General features: G+C 40.7%; 1 protein-coding gene across 4 annotated transcripts in view; it reads right to left on the bottom strand.

The window, feature by feature from the left end:
- The window catches only part of ephb2b (eph receptor B2b), a 123346-nt gene that overhangs the window by 25155 nt on the left and 84053 nt on the right, over positions 1–14138 (bottom strand). For all 4 annotated transcript variants that reach the window (XM_085160635.1, XM_085160638.1, XM_085160636.1 and 1 more), the window contains exons 4-5: positions 13322–13477; positions 10545–10880 (exon numbers count right to left, since the gene is read on the bottom strand). In XM_085160635.1, coding sequence (XP_085016761.1) covers positions 10545–10880; positions 13322–13477 — 492 coding nt within the window. The remainder of the gene's footprint in view (positions 1–10544; positions 10881–13321; positions 13478–14138) is intronic.

Raw genomic sequence — 14138 nt, 5'->3', positions numbered from 1 at the left:
TGAGAAAGTACATGTTTGAGGCTTTTTATCTGCATCTTTCTTGCATCACTCTGTGTCTGCAACCATGTGGCTCTGATTTGATTAGATGTTCTGCTGCAGAGAACCATGCTATGATTTGGGGAAGATGGGGGAGGTAGCAAGAACAGGTCAGGGCTCGTAAATCCCTTTTTCCTTTCGTTGTAAAAAAATCAGTTTCCCTGCAGAGCAATCTCTCCCAAAGGGCTCAAACCAGCTGGTCTTCTACCAGGCTGTCTCCTAAACAGGCTGCCACTGCTCCAGTCTCTCGACTGCCGTCCATTTATTAGCAGCACGTTGAGATGTCTTAAAGAGAGAGGCCCATATTTGCATGTACTTTTAGCATGCTGGCAGCCTGCCCCGTTTCCCCAGCTGAAAAGGATTGCGGCTTCTATATCTATAAAGATTTTCCAGCGCAGTTAAGCTACAAAAGTGAGATTTCAGTTCATCAAGCTTTAAACCATCTGCACTGGAAAAGATTTGCGGACTTTAACGCAATCACACATCTATAAGCTAATTCTAAAATAGGCAATTCAGAGGTTTGACCAGTTTTCAGATGCTTGCAGAGGTTAGCGTTTAATTCTAATCCAATATATAAAATCTGCAGGCAGAAGAAATGCAAGCCAGGTTAGTATATGTGGACAGAGGGAGGGAGGGATATTTATACATTTTATAATCAAAACCAGTACATCTCTTTAGTGACTGCATGTTGGTGGCTCTAACAAGGACATGCATGGTAGTGAATGACTGTCACTACAAAAGTTGATGGACTGCGAAAATAAACCAAGGGCAATCTTGTACCAGACGGTTTCATGTGTTGTGTATAAACACAAGGGAAACTGTCAAAGCTGCTGCCAAATCACACGGATTCTTAAAATTCTTAAAAGTTTTTTTTTTAATACAACAAACTTTGTACATTCTCACCCACCCATTTCAATTGTTAAACACTTCAGATGGACTAAAGAATACAATATGTGTGTTGTTTGCTTCTGTGGGCAGACTTGGGCATTACAAACAAAGTTTGAGCTGTCTGGCACAGGGATATGTGTGGAATTACATTTGTGTCAAAAGCAGCACGCGAGATAAAACATGAGCGCAAGAAAATAACTTCATTTCATAGACGCAGGTATTCATTGCCTCTCTCGCAATTCAATTCCTCGCTTGTAAATTCAACAACCCGTGCACGTAGAACAGAGTTATTATAGTTTTATTTCATATTGACTTTTTGTTTTTAAACTCAGTTTAGTTTCAGTTAGTTAGATTTTCCTGTTTCGGTTTAGTTTGTATTGTTTGGAAATGTTTAGTTGTAGTTTTGTTTTTATTAGTTTCAGTGTCAGTTTTATTTATCATTATCAAAAAAACTCATGATGTGATATTATAGTATATAGTATATCAGAAATCTGTTCACTGTTTTTATTACAAATTATATCAGTAAGGAAGCTGACTAAATATTAACTGATAATTTATGGCAAAGGGGTGGGAGTGGGGTGTTTACTTCTTCCCACTCCCTTTCAACATGTAAATTAATAATTTTTTTTGTATGTAATTTGTACAGTATTTTTTTTCTTTCTTATTTTCTTTTCTAAATGTACTTGTATATTGTTCACATGTTGAAATAAATTACCATTCAATCAATCAATCATCATTATTACTATTACTATTATCATTATCATTATCATTATCATTATCATTATCATTATTATTATCATTATCATTATCATTATTATTATTATATGGAGGACATGTGTCAGAGGCCAAAATGTAGGAAAATTTGTATAGATATTACAATAAAAAGTTGCCTCGCAGTCTTGTGGATATCCAGAGTCTCATTAAACACGTCTATCAGGTTTAGGTTAACATGTTAAGCCATAATAACTGCGTTATACTATATTTGTGCACTCTTGTCGTGACAGACAGACAGAACAGGAGTGCAGTGGCTTCAGTCTCTTTTAAAGATTTCTTCAGTATTAAAGTGATCTGGTCATAATTGTCAGCACTTCCTTGGCTACACACACACACATACAAAAAAAACAGCTGATAGTTAATTCCTACCAAAATGTCTGTGAATGTTCTCAGTCAAGAGCTTGGAAAGAAGTCCAGAAGTCCGTAAAGAAGTCCAGATGCTTTTCTTTCCAAGATCTTTAGACTTAATTCACCAACTTTATTTTGTAGGTTGTGAAGAAGTACAATATGAAACAGTGCCCATGTTGCTACCCAGTGAATCTCACTTTCAAATGGTAAATTGATCCCGCCAGGCACAGAAGTTGTGGTGTCACTGCTTCTGTCATGGTGCTGGGTCGTTGACCCAGCGTTTTGTGTTTTATGATTATTTTCCTCTGTTCTAGTTATTCTGTGTCCTCCCCCCTTGTGTCCGGTTCGGGTTCTAGATTTCCTGTTTTGTTCTGAAGGTCTGTGTCTGTTGTCATTGTGTTCAGCTTGTCCCCTCCGGTCCTCATGTGTATTGGGTTCAGCTGTTCTTCCCTCCTGTGTGTGATTACCTGATTACCTTGTGTGTGTATATTTAGTGGGTGTCGGTCTGTGTTCGTTGTCGGCTCGTCTGCGTTCTATGGTTTTCCGTTCCCGTCTCTGCGTCTCTCTGCCCCACACCCCTTTTGTATGCTCTCAGGTTTGTCATTTAGCTTCTCCCAGTTTAGGTTTCCGTTAGCAATTTCTCACGCTTCGTTGCCTGTTTCTGCCACTGCCACCTTGTAAATAAACTCTCACTCATATCATCAGTCGGCTGTATGCATTTTGGGTCCTCCTTTTCCTCCACACCACACGGCTCACCCCGCCAGCCGTGACAGCTTCTAAAGTAACGAATCACATTAGTTTCCTTCTTCCTCAGTGCTCCACCCTCCCAACTCTCAAAAGTCAGATTGATCTGCGTGAGTAGAATTCAGCTTCGTGATCAGAGCTGCCTGCGAGAGTGTGAATCTGCTGCAGAGTTTGCCAAGCAGGCGCAATCATGTGAATGATGAGTTCTCTCTGAATTCAGACCATACGAGTGGCTGAATTTATGTAGAGGAAATTGCAAAGTAATTTAACTGTTTGTGATAATGAATATCCACACTTGTGAAATTAAATGATTTGTTCTTGATTTTGTTTTCCCTCGCACACCACTTTTGACAAATATAATTCCACAGGTGTGGAATTAAGTTCTTGACACACACAGCTCTGAGAGGAACTGGAGGAACTCCATTTAATCAGCACTCTACTTTAAATGCATTTAAACAAGATCTAAACTGCCATCTACAAGGAGAAAAACTCCAGAAGCATGTCAGTGTTTTACAGTGTTGGAGTGACCAGGCTGTTCTCATTCCCTGGGCGCCACACACTGCTGTAGTTAAAAATGCTGGCATCAGAGATACGCACAAGGTGTGTTTTGGCATCAGGGACTTGATGAACCAGGTTGTGGCAAGAGTGATTTAAATCTGATCCCCTGGCATCACATTTAAAGCAGGGCATGGTTAATGAGAGGCATATTTGAACTTAAACCTAACTGTGAGTTTTTGGTGCCTAAACCTAGCCAGCAAGTAAAAATGCAAGTAAATATGAAATAGTGTGTATTGTGCGGTCTCCTGACATGTTTAGGACTTAATCCACCAGCACCTATCTGATCTCCAAATACAAACTTTGTTTAATATCTTTCTGCTTTCAGTGTACTGAATTATCTACACCGTGGGACACCTTGTGTGCATATCTTAAACCCAAGTAACATCTAAGAGAAGAGCAAAAATGTAATGCACTTGGATGAAAATGTGTTTAAAAGAGTGGATAGTGTAACAACGTGAAGATATGAAATCCAGTATGGTGTGACATCCTTCAAACGGAGACCTGTTTAAAGATAATTTATTTGACAGCGATTTAAGCAGTGTCCTGATTTACCATCACTCTCATTTAACAAATTTGAATATGTACGAGGATTTACACAAGTTCTGTCAGTTCCTGTCACTCCCACTCAGTAGCTCAGAAGTAATGATTATCTAAAATAAAGAAGATGTGTAAATTGCATTTACTACACCTGCTTCATTTCTGTGTCAATGAGCAGCAATGACTTCTGTCTTTACATTGAAGTCATTCTTATCTACATAGTATGAAGTTGTTATAATGAGTGGCGCACAATAGCACAGTTTTCAAAAGATCATCTCACATTATAAAGTTCCTGACCCCAATTTACAGTTAATACGTTCAAGTGGATGAGAGTCTGCAGCGTGTGTGTTCAGTATGATCCGTGCGAGCGAATCAAGGCTACATTAAAAAAATGAGAGGTATTCATGACGTGCGAGCAGGAGCGGGGGGAAGGTGGTGTGTCACGATCACACCAGAAATTCCAGACAGGAAGAAGACAGTTGCTCAGACAGTGACAACTTTGTTTTGCAGCCGCCTTCAAAGGAATACTTGGTGTACATGACTGCAGGAATTTGAGTGTGTTTTGTAAACAGAAAGGTTGAGCGGGGACACAAAAAGAGAGGATCAGGGAGAAAGTCAAAAGAGACAAAAGCGGGGAGTGGCACCGAGTTTATCATAAATCCATTTGCTTAATTGACGAAGTTAACTCCATAAAGTTTATAGAAATTCACTTAGAAAACAGCGAGCTGATTAGGTTGTCACCCCTTTTTGCTTCGTGACCTTTATTTATGATCTTTTTTAATTATCAGCGCTTCATGCTCTTGAATGTAAAAAGTAAATAAATGATTGCACGCTCAGTCATTTATGCACCTCAGTGTATAGCTAATACACTCAATGTTAATGAATAATGTATTCACGTTACGCTCACTTTGACAGCCCACAGACCAAAAGATCATGGCCTTTTCACCAAGATGCATATACAGCTGAGGTGTTTTTTTCTGTTCTGCTTTCCTGTATAAATGCAAATGAGAAGGAAAAGATCCATAAAATCTACCCTGAAAAAAAAATTCAAATGACTACTGAAAGATTTATGAATAAAATCAATTAGTTAACTAATTTAGAGAATCCATGTGCTAATTCTCTTCTGGGGAGTCATAATTAAATTCTTATTGCTTATTTAAAGCCTGTAGCTGTGGCTCAGGTAGAGTGGGTTTCCAATAATCGCAGGGTTGGCAGTTCGATCCGTGGCTTCTCAACATGCTGAAGTGTCCTTGGGCAATACACTGAACCCCAAGTTCCTCCTTTTGGCTCAGTATCAACAAGCACATGAATGTGGTTTATGTATGGGTTGCTGGCTTACTACCAGAACAGCCTTCTCTCAAGGCTCTGTCAGTACTGAGGTCCAGGTGCATGCTGAGGCCTCCTGTCTGTCTGCCTGGCTGACCTACACTGGCACCCACCATATGTGCCCTTCTCAACACCTTCTGTCACTGTCACACTGCGTGGCATGTATACCGGTGGTCCCTGTCTGACTCTCAGTTTATTTTCTATTTTTCAGCTTGCATCTCTGGCATTTTGCTGATACTGAGCTGCTGCTCCACTGAGAAAATTTCTAAATATTTTCTATCTCAAGTTTGTTTGATTTTTTTGATTCTGTTAGTAATGTGAACTGCATATGCACGAGGATGTATTATAACTTTTTAAGATACTATATAGTGAATGAAGCACACATAAGGCTTTTCAAACAGAAACACTTTTTTAAAATGTTACGTTTCAAGTCTGATCGATAAAAATGCCACTGTATTAAACAAAGGCAGTCAATCAGTGGCCGTGGCCCAAAAATAATATATCTTTTTGTAACGGGTTTCAGTGCCCTCAAGTTAACAGTGTAGTAGCCACATTGGCTTTTTGGTGTACTGACACATTCTGGCGGTCCCAGCTGGCTCTGTACCAGTGCTTTTCACACCATGGCCCAGTGGAGCAGCAAAGGACTTGGTAGCCTGGTTACAGTGGACCTGGGCAATTTGGACCATAATTAAGTCATAAATCTTCTCTAGACCATATGAAAAGGCTGCACCCGATTACACGCCGCCCCCACCGCCATCCCACCCGGGTTCCCTCGCGCAATCAGCCAGTTCACCTGATAAGAAACCAATTCAGTTCCTCTGCTTTTCAATTGCATTAGCAGCAGCTCACCTTGAGTTAATGAAACGCCTAAACAAATATGTCCTCTGAAATCTAATATACTCAACCAGAATGCAATATGGCAAACACACTGAGGATATGGAGATCTCATTCATCTGTTGGCAGAATACCGATAAGTACTCACTGAGGTAAGAGATGATCTCTATTCTATGCACTGAAATTGATGATACAGTATATCTAGAGTAAGCTATAACATAAATGTCAGTTCTGTTCTTAGCTATTATTTATTCATGTCTTGTCTGCATACAATAACTGGATGGATTTCTCATAAAATCCCTACTGACATAATCCCAACTTCAACCAGTCTCAAGCAGAACCAATTTAAAGGGCCGCCTGGTCACTCTGGCTTGGCAATGGTGGTTTATTTAAAAAAATGAGGTAAAAATCACAAAACCTAGAAAATGAAAACATCTAAAATATACTGATAACGATGCTATTTGTCTGTGTGGCTACTACAAAACGATGTAATTTGCCTTATTGCTACATCTTTTTGCTTCTCCTTACTGCTACTTTCATTTGACTGAAATCTACTAAGTTAAAGATTGAGTCAGACAAATGAAAAGCTCCCCAAGAATACAGTGAGGTGTAAAACAAAACTGCAAGATCTAAGTTGGTGCAGAGTGAGAAATTCTCTCTGGACAGGCTTGCACAGTCATGAGTATACTAACAAAAACTGGATTTGCTGGATATAACCTCTTTTTTTCATAATGCACATGTTCAGTAATTCACTGCTTAGAGGATGTAATGACACACACTTGTTGTAAATCTTTTTACAAAACATAAGATGGACAAATATAAAATCTATCCTCACCGCATCATGTTTACTGCACAGAAGAGCAATCTCTTTAAAAGAGCTGAACTATTTTGGGGCATTTGTCTAGTTTACGTCTGTTTGCCTCTTTTTTGCCTTCCTAGGTTAGATTAACTAATGAAATGTAATGAAATGATTATTTTCCACAGCCATCCTCTGGTGGGAGGAGTCACACATAAAACAAACACTGCCAACATTAGATCATAACACTTATTTAAAAAATAATAAATAAACATGACTTCCCTATCCTGTCTAACTCTTTGCCCATAAATATTTGCACAGAGTAGTGACTGCAGTTAATAAATGAAATTGCAGGCCAATGGTGAACGTGATATATACAGATGTTTTTAATATTTTTTGGAAGACAAGGTAGACGACTAAGTTGTTGCTAAGTCAGGAACTGAATACGCTAACAAGAAATCTATTCACTTTTTTTCTTGGTCTTGTGTTGGCAGTACAAGCCACACATTCACACACTATTTTATTCTATACACACCCTGCTGTTACACAGACTAATGGAGGCATCCTGGGATATTTGGAGTTCAATACAGTATTTTACCAAAGGAAACTTTTACTTTTATACCCACTAACTCCTGAGCTAGACCCTCATTTTCTTTATTCTCCCCCTGAAAGGAAGGGAGGGAGTATGTAATCGGTTGTGCTTGTTTGTTTGTCCATTTGTTAACATTCTAGCAGCCCTAGTTTTCAAGATATCATTTTCAAATTTTGTGTGATGGTAGATACCAATTACAGCTCGAGGTGATTTAATCTTGGTGAAAATTAGGTCAAGGTGACACCAAATGTAAAGAATCAGTAAAAACTTTATTTTACCCACGTATTGTCTTCACACTTTACAACAATTTAGCAGGCTTTGGTGGTCACAAGTACCTTTGTTGGCTAAGCATAGTTAACACCCAAGGTCAGAACTGGCTTGAAAATAAATCACAGCAAACGATATCGAGTAATATATCATATGGAAGGGCATGGAGAGAGCCTTTTTATTTTTTCAATATGACACCCTATGACATTACAGTGGCACCATAACAGGCTGACATCGTCCTATCGTAATAATAAAAACAAGAAATATCAAAAGTTTTAGTATAGCCCTTGTCCTTCAGGGGGAGTTGCACTCTGAGTGCTCTGGTTTCATTTATAATATTGTTACACACCCAGTATCAACTATCAGTATAACTAATTTAGAATATGTATACATATAGTGCACCACAAAATGTTTGTGAGGATGGTCTTGTGGCATAACTACAGATGCATTACCCAGAAATGGCTTTTTCGCTGCTGTAAAGCATCTCTTTTGCAACTCTCTGCCTGATTCCCAGTGCATATTTCATGTCGCATATAAGTAACATATAAATACAGTGAAGCCAAAGTAAATGGCTTAAGTGTGACTCATTATTACAAAAAAGGCTTAGAGGCACATTTCAAGGCTTCTGCGTATTGCACACAATACAAGGTTTGGGGAATTAGTCATACGCTTATAAAACAGGCTCAAACGGCATTCAGCCCAGAATTTGCTTTTGTGTGGCATTACACTGTGTAATCAAGCGCCACACTTTCCAGGGCAATCATGTCCTTTATCACAGAGGAACTGTCGCCAACCACCTACAGAGTGGGAGGATAAGCCCTGTAGGTAATAGCGTGTGGTGGGTGCTTGATTGGGCATGGAGAGTGAGAAGTTTTGCTCACCCCCCCCCCCTCAATACCCCACCACCCTTTACACCAACAAGTCATAGCAGAAGAGGCAGCCATCCGTACAAGTAATGAGACACACTTTTACGCCACTTGCTTCAAATTTTCTTTTTTGTTGCTTTCGCGGAACGCTCTAGCCGATGGTCCAAAGCAGGTCGGATTTACATGCATGTATCTACAAAAATTCATAGACTCTGGCTTTTGTTTTCTCCATCTTACGCTCTCATTTTCATTGTAAGGGGGGGCATAAAACTGCCTGAGTTAATTAGGGGTGACACGATGTTTATGTAACCTCCAAGCCTCACAAACCAGACGCAATTATGGGCTCCAGTCCCTGTGACCCCAGCCTGTAGCGTAGCACGGCAAAACTCCAATCCCGTGTCCCTGGAGTGAGCAGTAAGGTGATGGGGGAAGGTGGGAACGTGGAGAGGGGGGGAGCAAGAGTTGAGTTCTTTTCACAGCTCCATCTGACGGGAGCTCTCGCTGCCTAATCCAAAGTGACGGACACTTCAGTGGAGAGGGCACAGAGCCTCCCAATTTCCGCCAGGACCCCTCGGCAGGAGAAGCAGAGAAGCCAAGGGTTGGGGTGGCAGACTTATTGTGGCCCAGTGAGACAGAGTGGGGCAGGGGCCTCATTACAACGCTTAACTGCACTCACAGGCCCTCATTAACCCACCACACCAGTGACTCAAATCAAAACAGACAATAAAAAGAGGTCTGTGCTTGAATAAAGGCCTCTGTTTTAGTGTGACAGAGTTTCAGCATTGTAACGGAGCACTTTATGGAGCTTTTAAACAAACAAATCACATACGTTTGTTACAACGGGTCACTTTAAATAAAGGATTTCCCTCTTGTAGATTTTATCATTCAACTTGCATAAAGTTCTCTCGTTGTTTTTCTTTTTTAAAAAAGGCACTATGAATTTATGATTCAAAAACGAAGGGCACCAACATGGTGCTGAGAGAAGCGCATTTATAAGACTGCCTGCAGTGCAAAGGCATGAATGATGAGTGATGACAGACACCTAAGCATGCTGCCAATGGAATGCAAAGCCAGTGCAAAGATTAAGTGCAGGCTGTATCCCACCGCTCATCAGTGCTTTGGGAAACGAAGCTTAGCCCGCCAAATGATGCGTTTCATAGACACAATTAAAGAACAAATCAATTCAGCTGCCTCGGTAAAATAATCAGAGATGCGGTGGCTGAATTTGGCTGCAGTAGCATAGTGGAAAGCTTGGAAAGCGCCAACCATTGCACAAGAATGATTAAATAAGATTTTGATTTCTATAAAATCCTAAAGATTACAACGTTGCCCCACTTATCAAGATGTTTTATATTAACATACTAAAATACTGGTTTCTCGTTCATTTATGACGTTTTTTTTAGTCTACAAGGTAGCTCATACATTGCGATACTAGCCTTGCTTTTATTACTTTTTTTTTTAAATGTAATTCCACAACCAAGTGGCTGCACGCGTATAAAGCTGTAATCACTGAACCGCAGATGAAGTGGGGAGACAGCAGCAAGCCTGCTCTCAGCTCCTCAGTCTGAAATACATGGTGATGAGGTCACACTGTAAAGACCAGCAGGCCATCACATTCTGTCTGTCACATCATCAACGGCACTCTCCTTCCCATTTACAGCCCTTAATCTGCATACATCACCATGCAGGAAAGAAACAGACATAGTGGAGCTTTATGTGCTGTGCATTATGTGCTTGTAGAGGGGTTTGAGCAATGAAGAGGTTCTCTACAAGGAGTGTTTGACAAAGGGGAGAAGTACAGAAATAAACACGGTGAGAAGAGAAGAGAAGAGAAGAGAAGAGAAGAGAAGAGAAGAGAAGAGAAGAGAAGAGAAGAGAAGAGAAGAGAAGAGAAGAGAAGAGAAGAGAAGAGAAGAGAAGAGAAGAGAAGCCACATGGGGAGTATAATGTGCAGAAAAAGACAGATGGGTCCACTTACCAGCCTGGTTAGTGGTAATGTTGACTGAGGCATACTGAGGGGAGTAGGGGCTCTGATCTGACACCCCGTTGACAGCCTGCACCTCAAACGTGTACTGTGTGTGGGCCAACAGGTCACTAATGTAGACCCGAGTTTCTGTCAGGCCCAACTGGCGGGGTAAAAACTGAACGTTGTCCCCACATCGGGTGCACCCTCCTCGGCCTCCGCCGCAGCTTTTGCAGATGATGTTGAAGACTACATCCTCGCGGCCCCCTGAATCTCGAGGGGGCATCCACTCCAGCATTACAGAGGTTTCATTTACGCTGGAGATCACATTTTGCGGCGCTGAGGGGACAGCTGCAAAACACATAAATGTGTGCATTTATTCTAAATGCTGAAAAGTGCGAAGAAAAATTAATCAATAAAAAGGGAAAGAACACTTCAAGAAACAAATGAAAATGTAAAGAGGATCCAAGTCACTATTTTGACTCCAATTTTTGTCACATTACAGCCTTTACTTTTTTTGGGAAAGGGGGGGGGGTCAAACTGGAGCAAAGTAAAAATATAATAACTATAAAGTTGATGCAAAAATGAAGCCAGGCAAGAATTACCGACTAACAGGCTAACTTTATCATTTCATTTAGAGTTGGTCCTGTTTCATAAAGTTCGTTATTGAAATTATAATACGAAGCCCCCCTGAACCAAACAAAGCAGTAATTTAAATCTAAAACAAATGTTTTCCAAACATAAACTCATTGCGTACTTATTTCTAATATGAATCATCATTTTTCCTGAAGGATTTTCCTAATCTTAAACACAGCTTAATTGTAGCATTGGCACATCATATTCTCGATTCTCGTTCTTTTGTTGTTCTGTTTTGTATTTTTCCATTTTTCAGATAAATTTTTTATTTTTTTTTTACTAATGTAACATCAGTGGTGGCTTCGCAAAAGAGCCCACCCAAGGAATACACATGGAAATCAGCTTTCAGCTGTACCTAGCACAATACTTGTATTGTGCATTGTCACTTTTTAATATCTAATAATCAGTGATTAAAAAATTCTATAGAGATTTGCAATAGCATTGCAATATATACACAAATGTTGCAGCATTTGCCATTAAATGAAAATTGCTTCTAGGTGGACCGGTGATGTATGTAGATCATGGACAAAAAAAGGGAAAGAAAGACGATGAAATGTGTCTTTATTCATTATGTTATTCAAGCCAAACCTTTAAAGACATTTTTAGTTCTATATAGAATTGGTGTAATTTTGGGATGGAAGTTGTATTGTGTCCTTGATGGTGTGGAGGGCAAAATTACCAACCCTATTTAAACAGGAGCAGAGATACTGTACAGTCATTATGAGGTCTGTGCTGACTGCATTCCAAGCTGGCAGCGCCTCTTCCCTCGGGATGCCCATTTACACTTTCTCATTTTCAATGCTGGTGTCCACTCCATCAAGTGTTTTCTTAACATCTATTCTTGACAATTTTCTCATGGAGCATCGTATAGAGTTACTGCAGCGGAGAGAAACCTACTGTTTCTCCTATTGAGACATTCTTAGCAGCTAGGCATTATAGAGTGGAAACTTTCCACATGGTGCTACATGTTGAGTGACAGGCCAAACAAACAAACAATGAGAACTGTTTAGCTTTTACAGACATGTGCGCCTAATTATGGTAGACGTATCCTCCAGGACTAATGAGATAAACAATTCCACTCCGCCCACAACATCCTAAAATCTGAATCGATCATTTCTTATTTAACCTCGTTTTAATTGGCAGCAATTAACAGATCTCTGGCTCTGGAAGAAAGCCCACTGGAGTGCCCTTCTTGGTGTCTCTTATACATAGAAACATAACTCCTCCTTGGCATCTCCTTCCTGGGGAGGAGGACTAATATCCGCCCCATTAGCTGGCGGGCCGCTCTGATGGGCCCATTCCCTTGCTTTAATCAGGCCGGGCCCTGCTGCTCTTAATACGGGTGACGTGACGCTGTTGCTTTCTCATTCACAACAGCTGCTCAACTCCCAGAGCCAGGCTTATGCAAATCTCCTTTGTTGGAGACCATCAAATCTTTTCCCTCCTCTCTCTGTTTCAATAGACAGAGGGGGAGTGTGAGGAAAAAAAAAATACTATCGAAGCATTGATAGAGGCTTTTTTATCTCACTTTCTCCCATTTTGTTTTAGTTAGACTGCACTCTACGCAGTAATTCCGTCTTTTTCAAATACACGCACCCATTCTCCCTCAAATTCCTCCTTCGTGTCTTTCTGCATGTCTTTCCCTCACAATTTACCCCTCCCTTGCTCACTTTTGCTTAGGTCTATCCCCGGCCCATCTCTCTCGTCCAACCTCTATGTCAGTCTCAAATTCAAATTCAAACTCAAACAGCTTCATTGGCATGACAAGAGAGGGTCTCGCCTCGGCTCATTCTCCAAGTCTGCCCCCTCACATAGCTATGCGCCCTGTCCCAGTAACCTCTGGTCTGGTTTGGAGTACGGACTGTGTGATGTTGAGGAGGGGCAGCTGACGCTTGTGTGCTGGGTCAGATCTGTGGACAGCCACACTATGAGCATGTCAGCATCCCTTTCGTGTGAGGGACAGCTCTGACAGGGTTTCTGTTTGGAGTTACACAGACTACCACTGTCCTTTGATCCCGGAGCGCTTCTGCTTGTGCTTGTGACATGTGTGTGTCAGAAAGCTCATATCTGACGCCAAAACGTTTTCCATTCCTGTCTGTGTATTATGCGCAAGTAATTGGCAAGTTCATATATCACAGCTTCAGTACCATACTTACTTGTGCAAGGCATCTGGAGAGGATCTGAGTCGGTGCGATAGTATCCATTTCGGCAAACGCAGTTAATAGCACCTTCACTGGTGGTACGGCTGTTGATGGGACACTGCATACAGGGCTCATCTCCTTGAGTTGGCTTGAAAAAGCCTGACAGACAGGCTAAAAGAGAGAAGAGAAGAATTTTTAAAATCACAAGCAGCTGATTTTCAAAAAGCAGACTGCATGTGAATAATGTATTCTCATGCAGTTTGTATGAAACTTTACTTTGTACTGAAGTACTAGGTTTCTATAATACTATACTTATCATTGTGGCAGCCATAAAAAGGGTAGCCATGTAATTCCCTGTATATATGCATCCACTGCCAATGCATAGTTCACATTGTGTTATAAAAGAAAATCCATCAAGTTACCAGAAATCAAATTGAAAAAACAAACAAACAAAAACATACACACCATAAATCAAACAAAGATATATCAGAGCAACCCTGAATATAAACACACACTCTTGCATGCCTCTGCAGATGTGGCTACATGTAAGTTTGCTCTGAATTATTCACCACGCTGTAGTTGCCTGAGAAATCTCTGAAGTGCCCCGCTTCCTGTTAAGATCCCTTTTAAGGGCCTCTTTCTGGAAACATGGGAGGAAAGTTACATTTATCACAGAGACCGTGATGAACACACACACGGCTCAGCCATTAAATGTTCTATCCGTGCATCTGACTTTGTGTGGGTGAATTGCAGGCTCTACCACTGGGTACATCTGTTTGCGTGTTGCCACAAGCGCCACTCACTGCTGCGATAAACAAACTAACGTAGCTGT

This window comes from Neolamprologus multifasciatus, chromosome 5 (assembly GCF_963576455.1).
Source record: "Neolamprologus multifasciatus chromosome 5, fNeoMul1.2, whole genome shotgun sequence".
NCBI classification, from domain to species: Eukaryota; Metazoa; Chordata; class Actinopteri; order Cichliformes; family Cichlidae; genus Neolamprologus; species Neolamprologus multifasciatus.
This window is presented reverse-complemented; position numbering and strand designations above follow the sequence as displayed.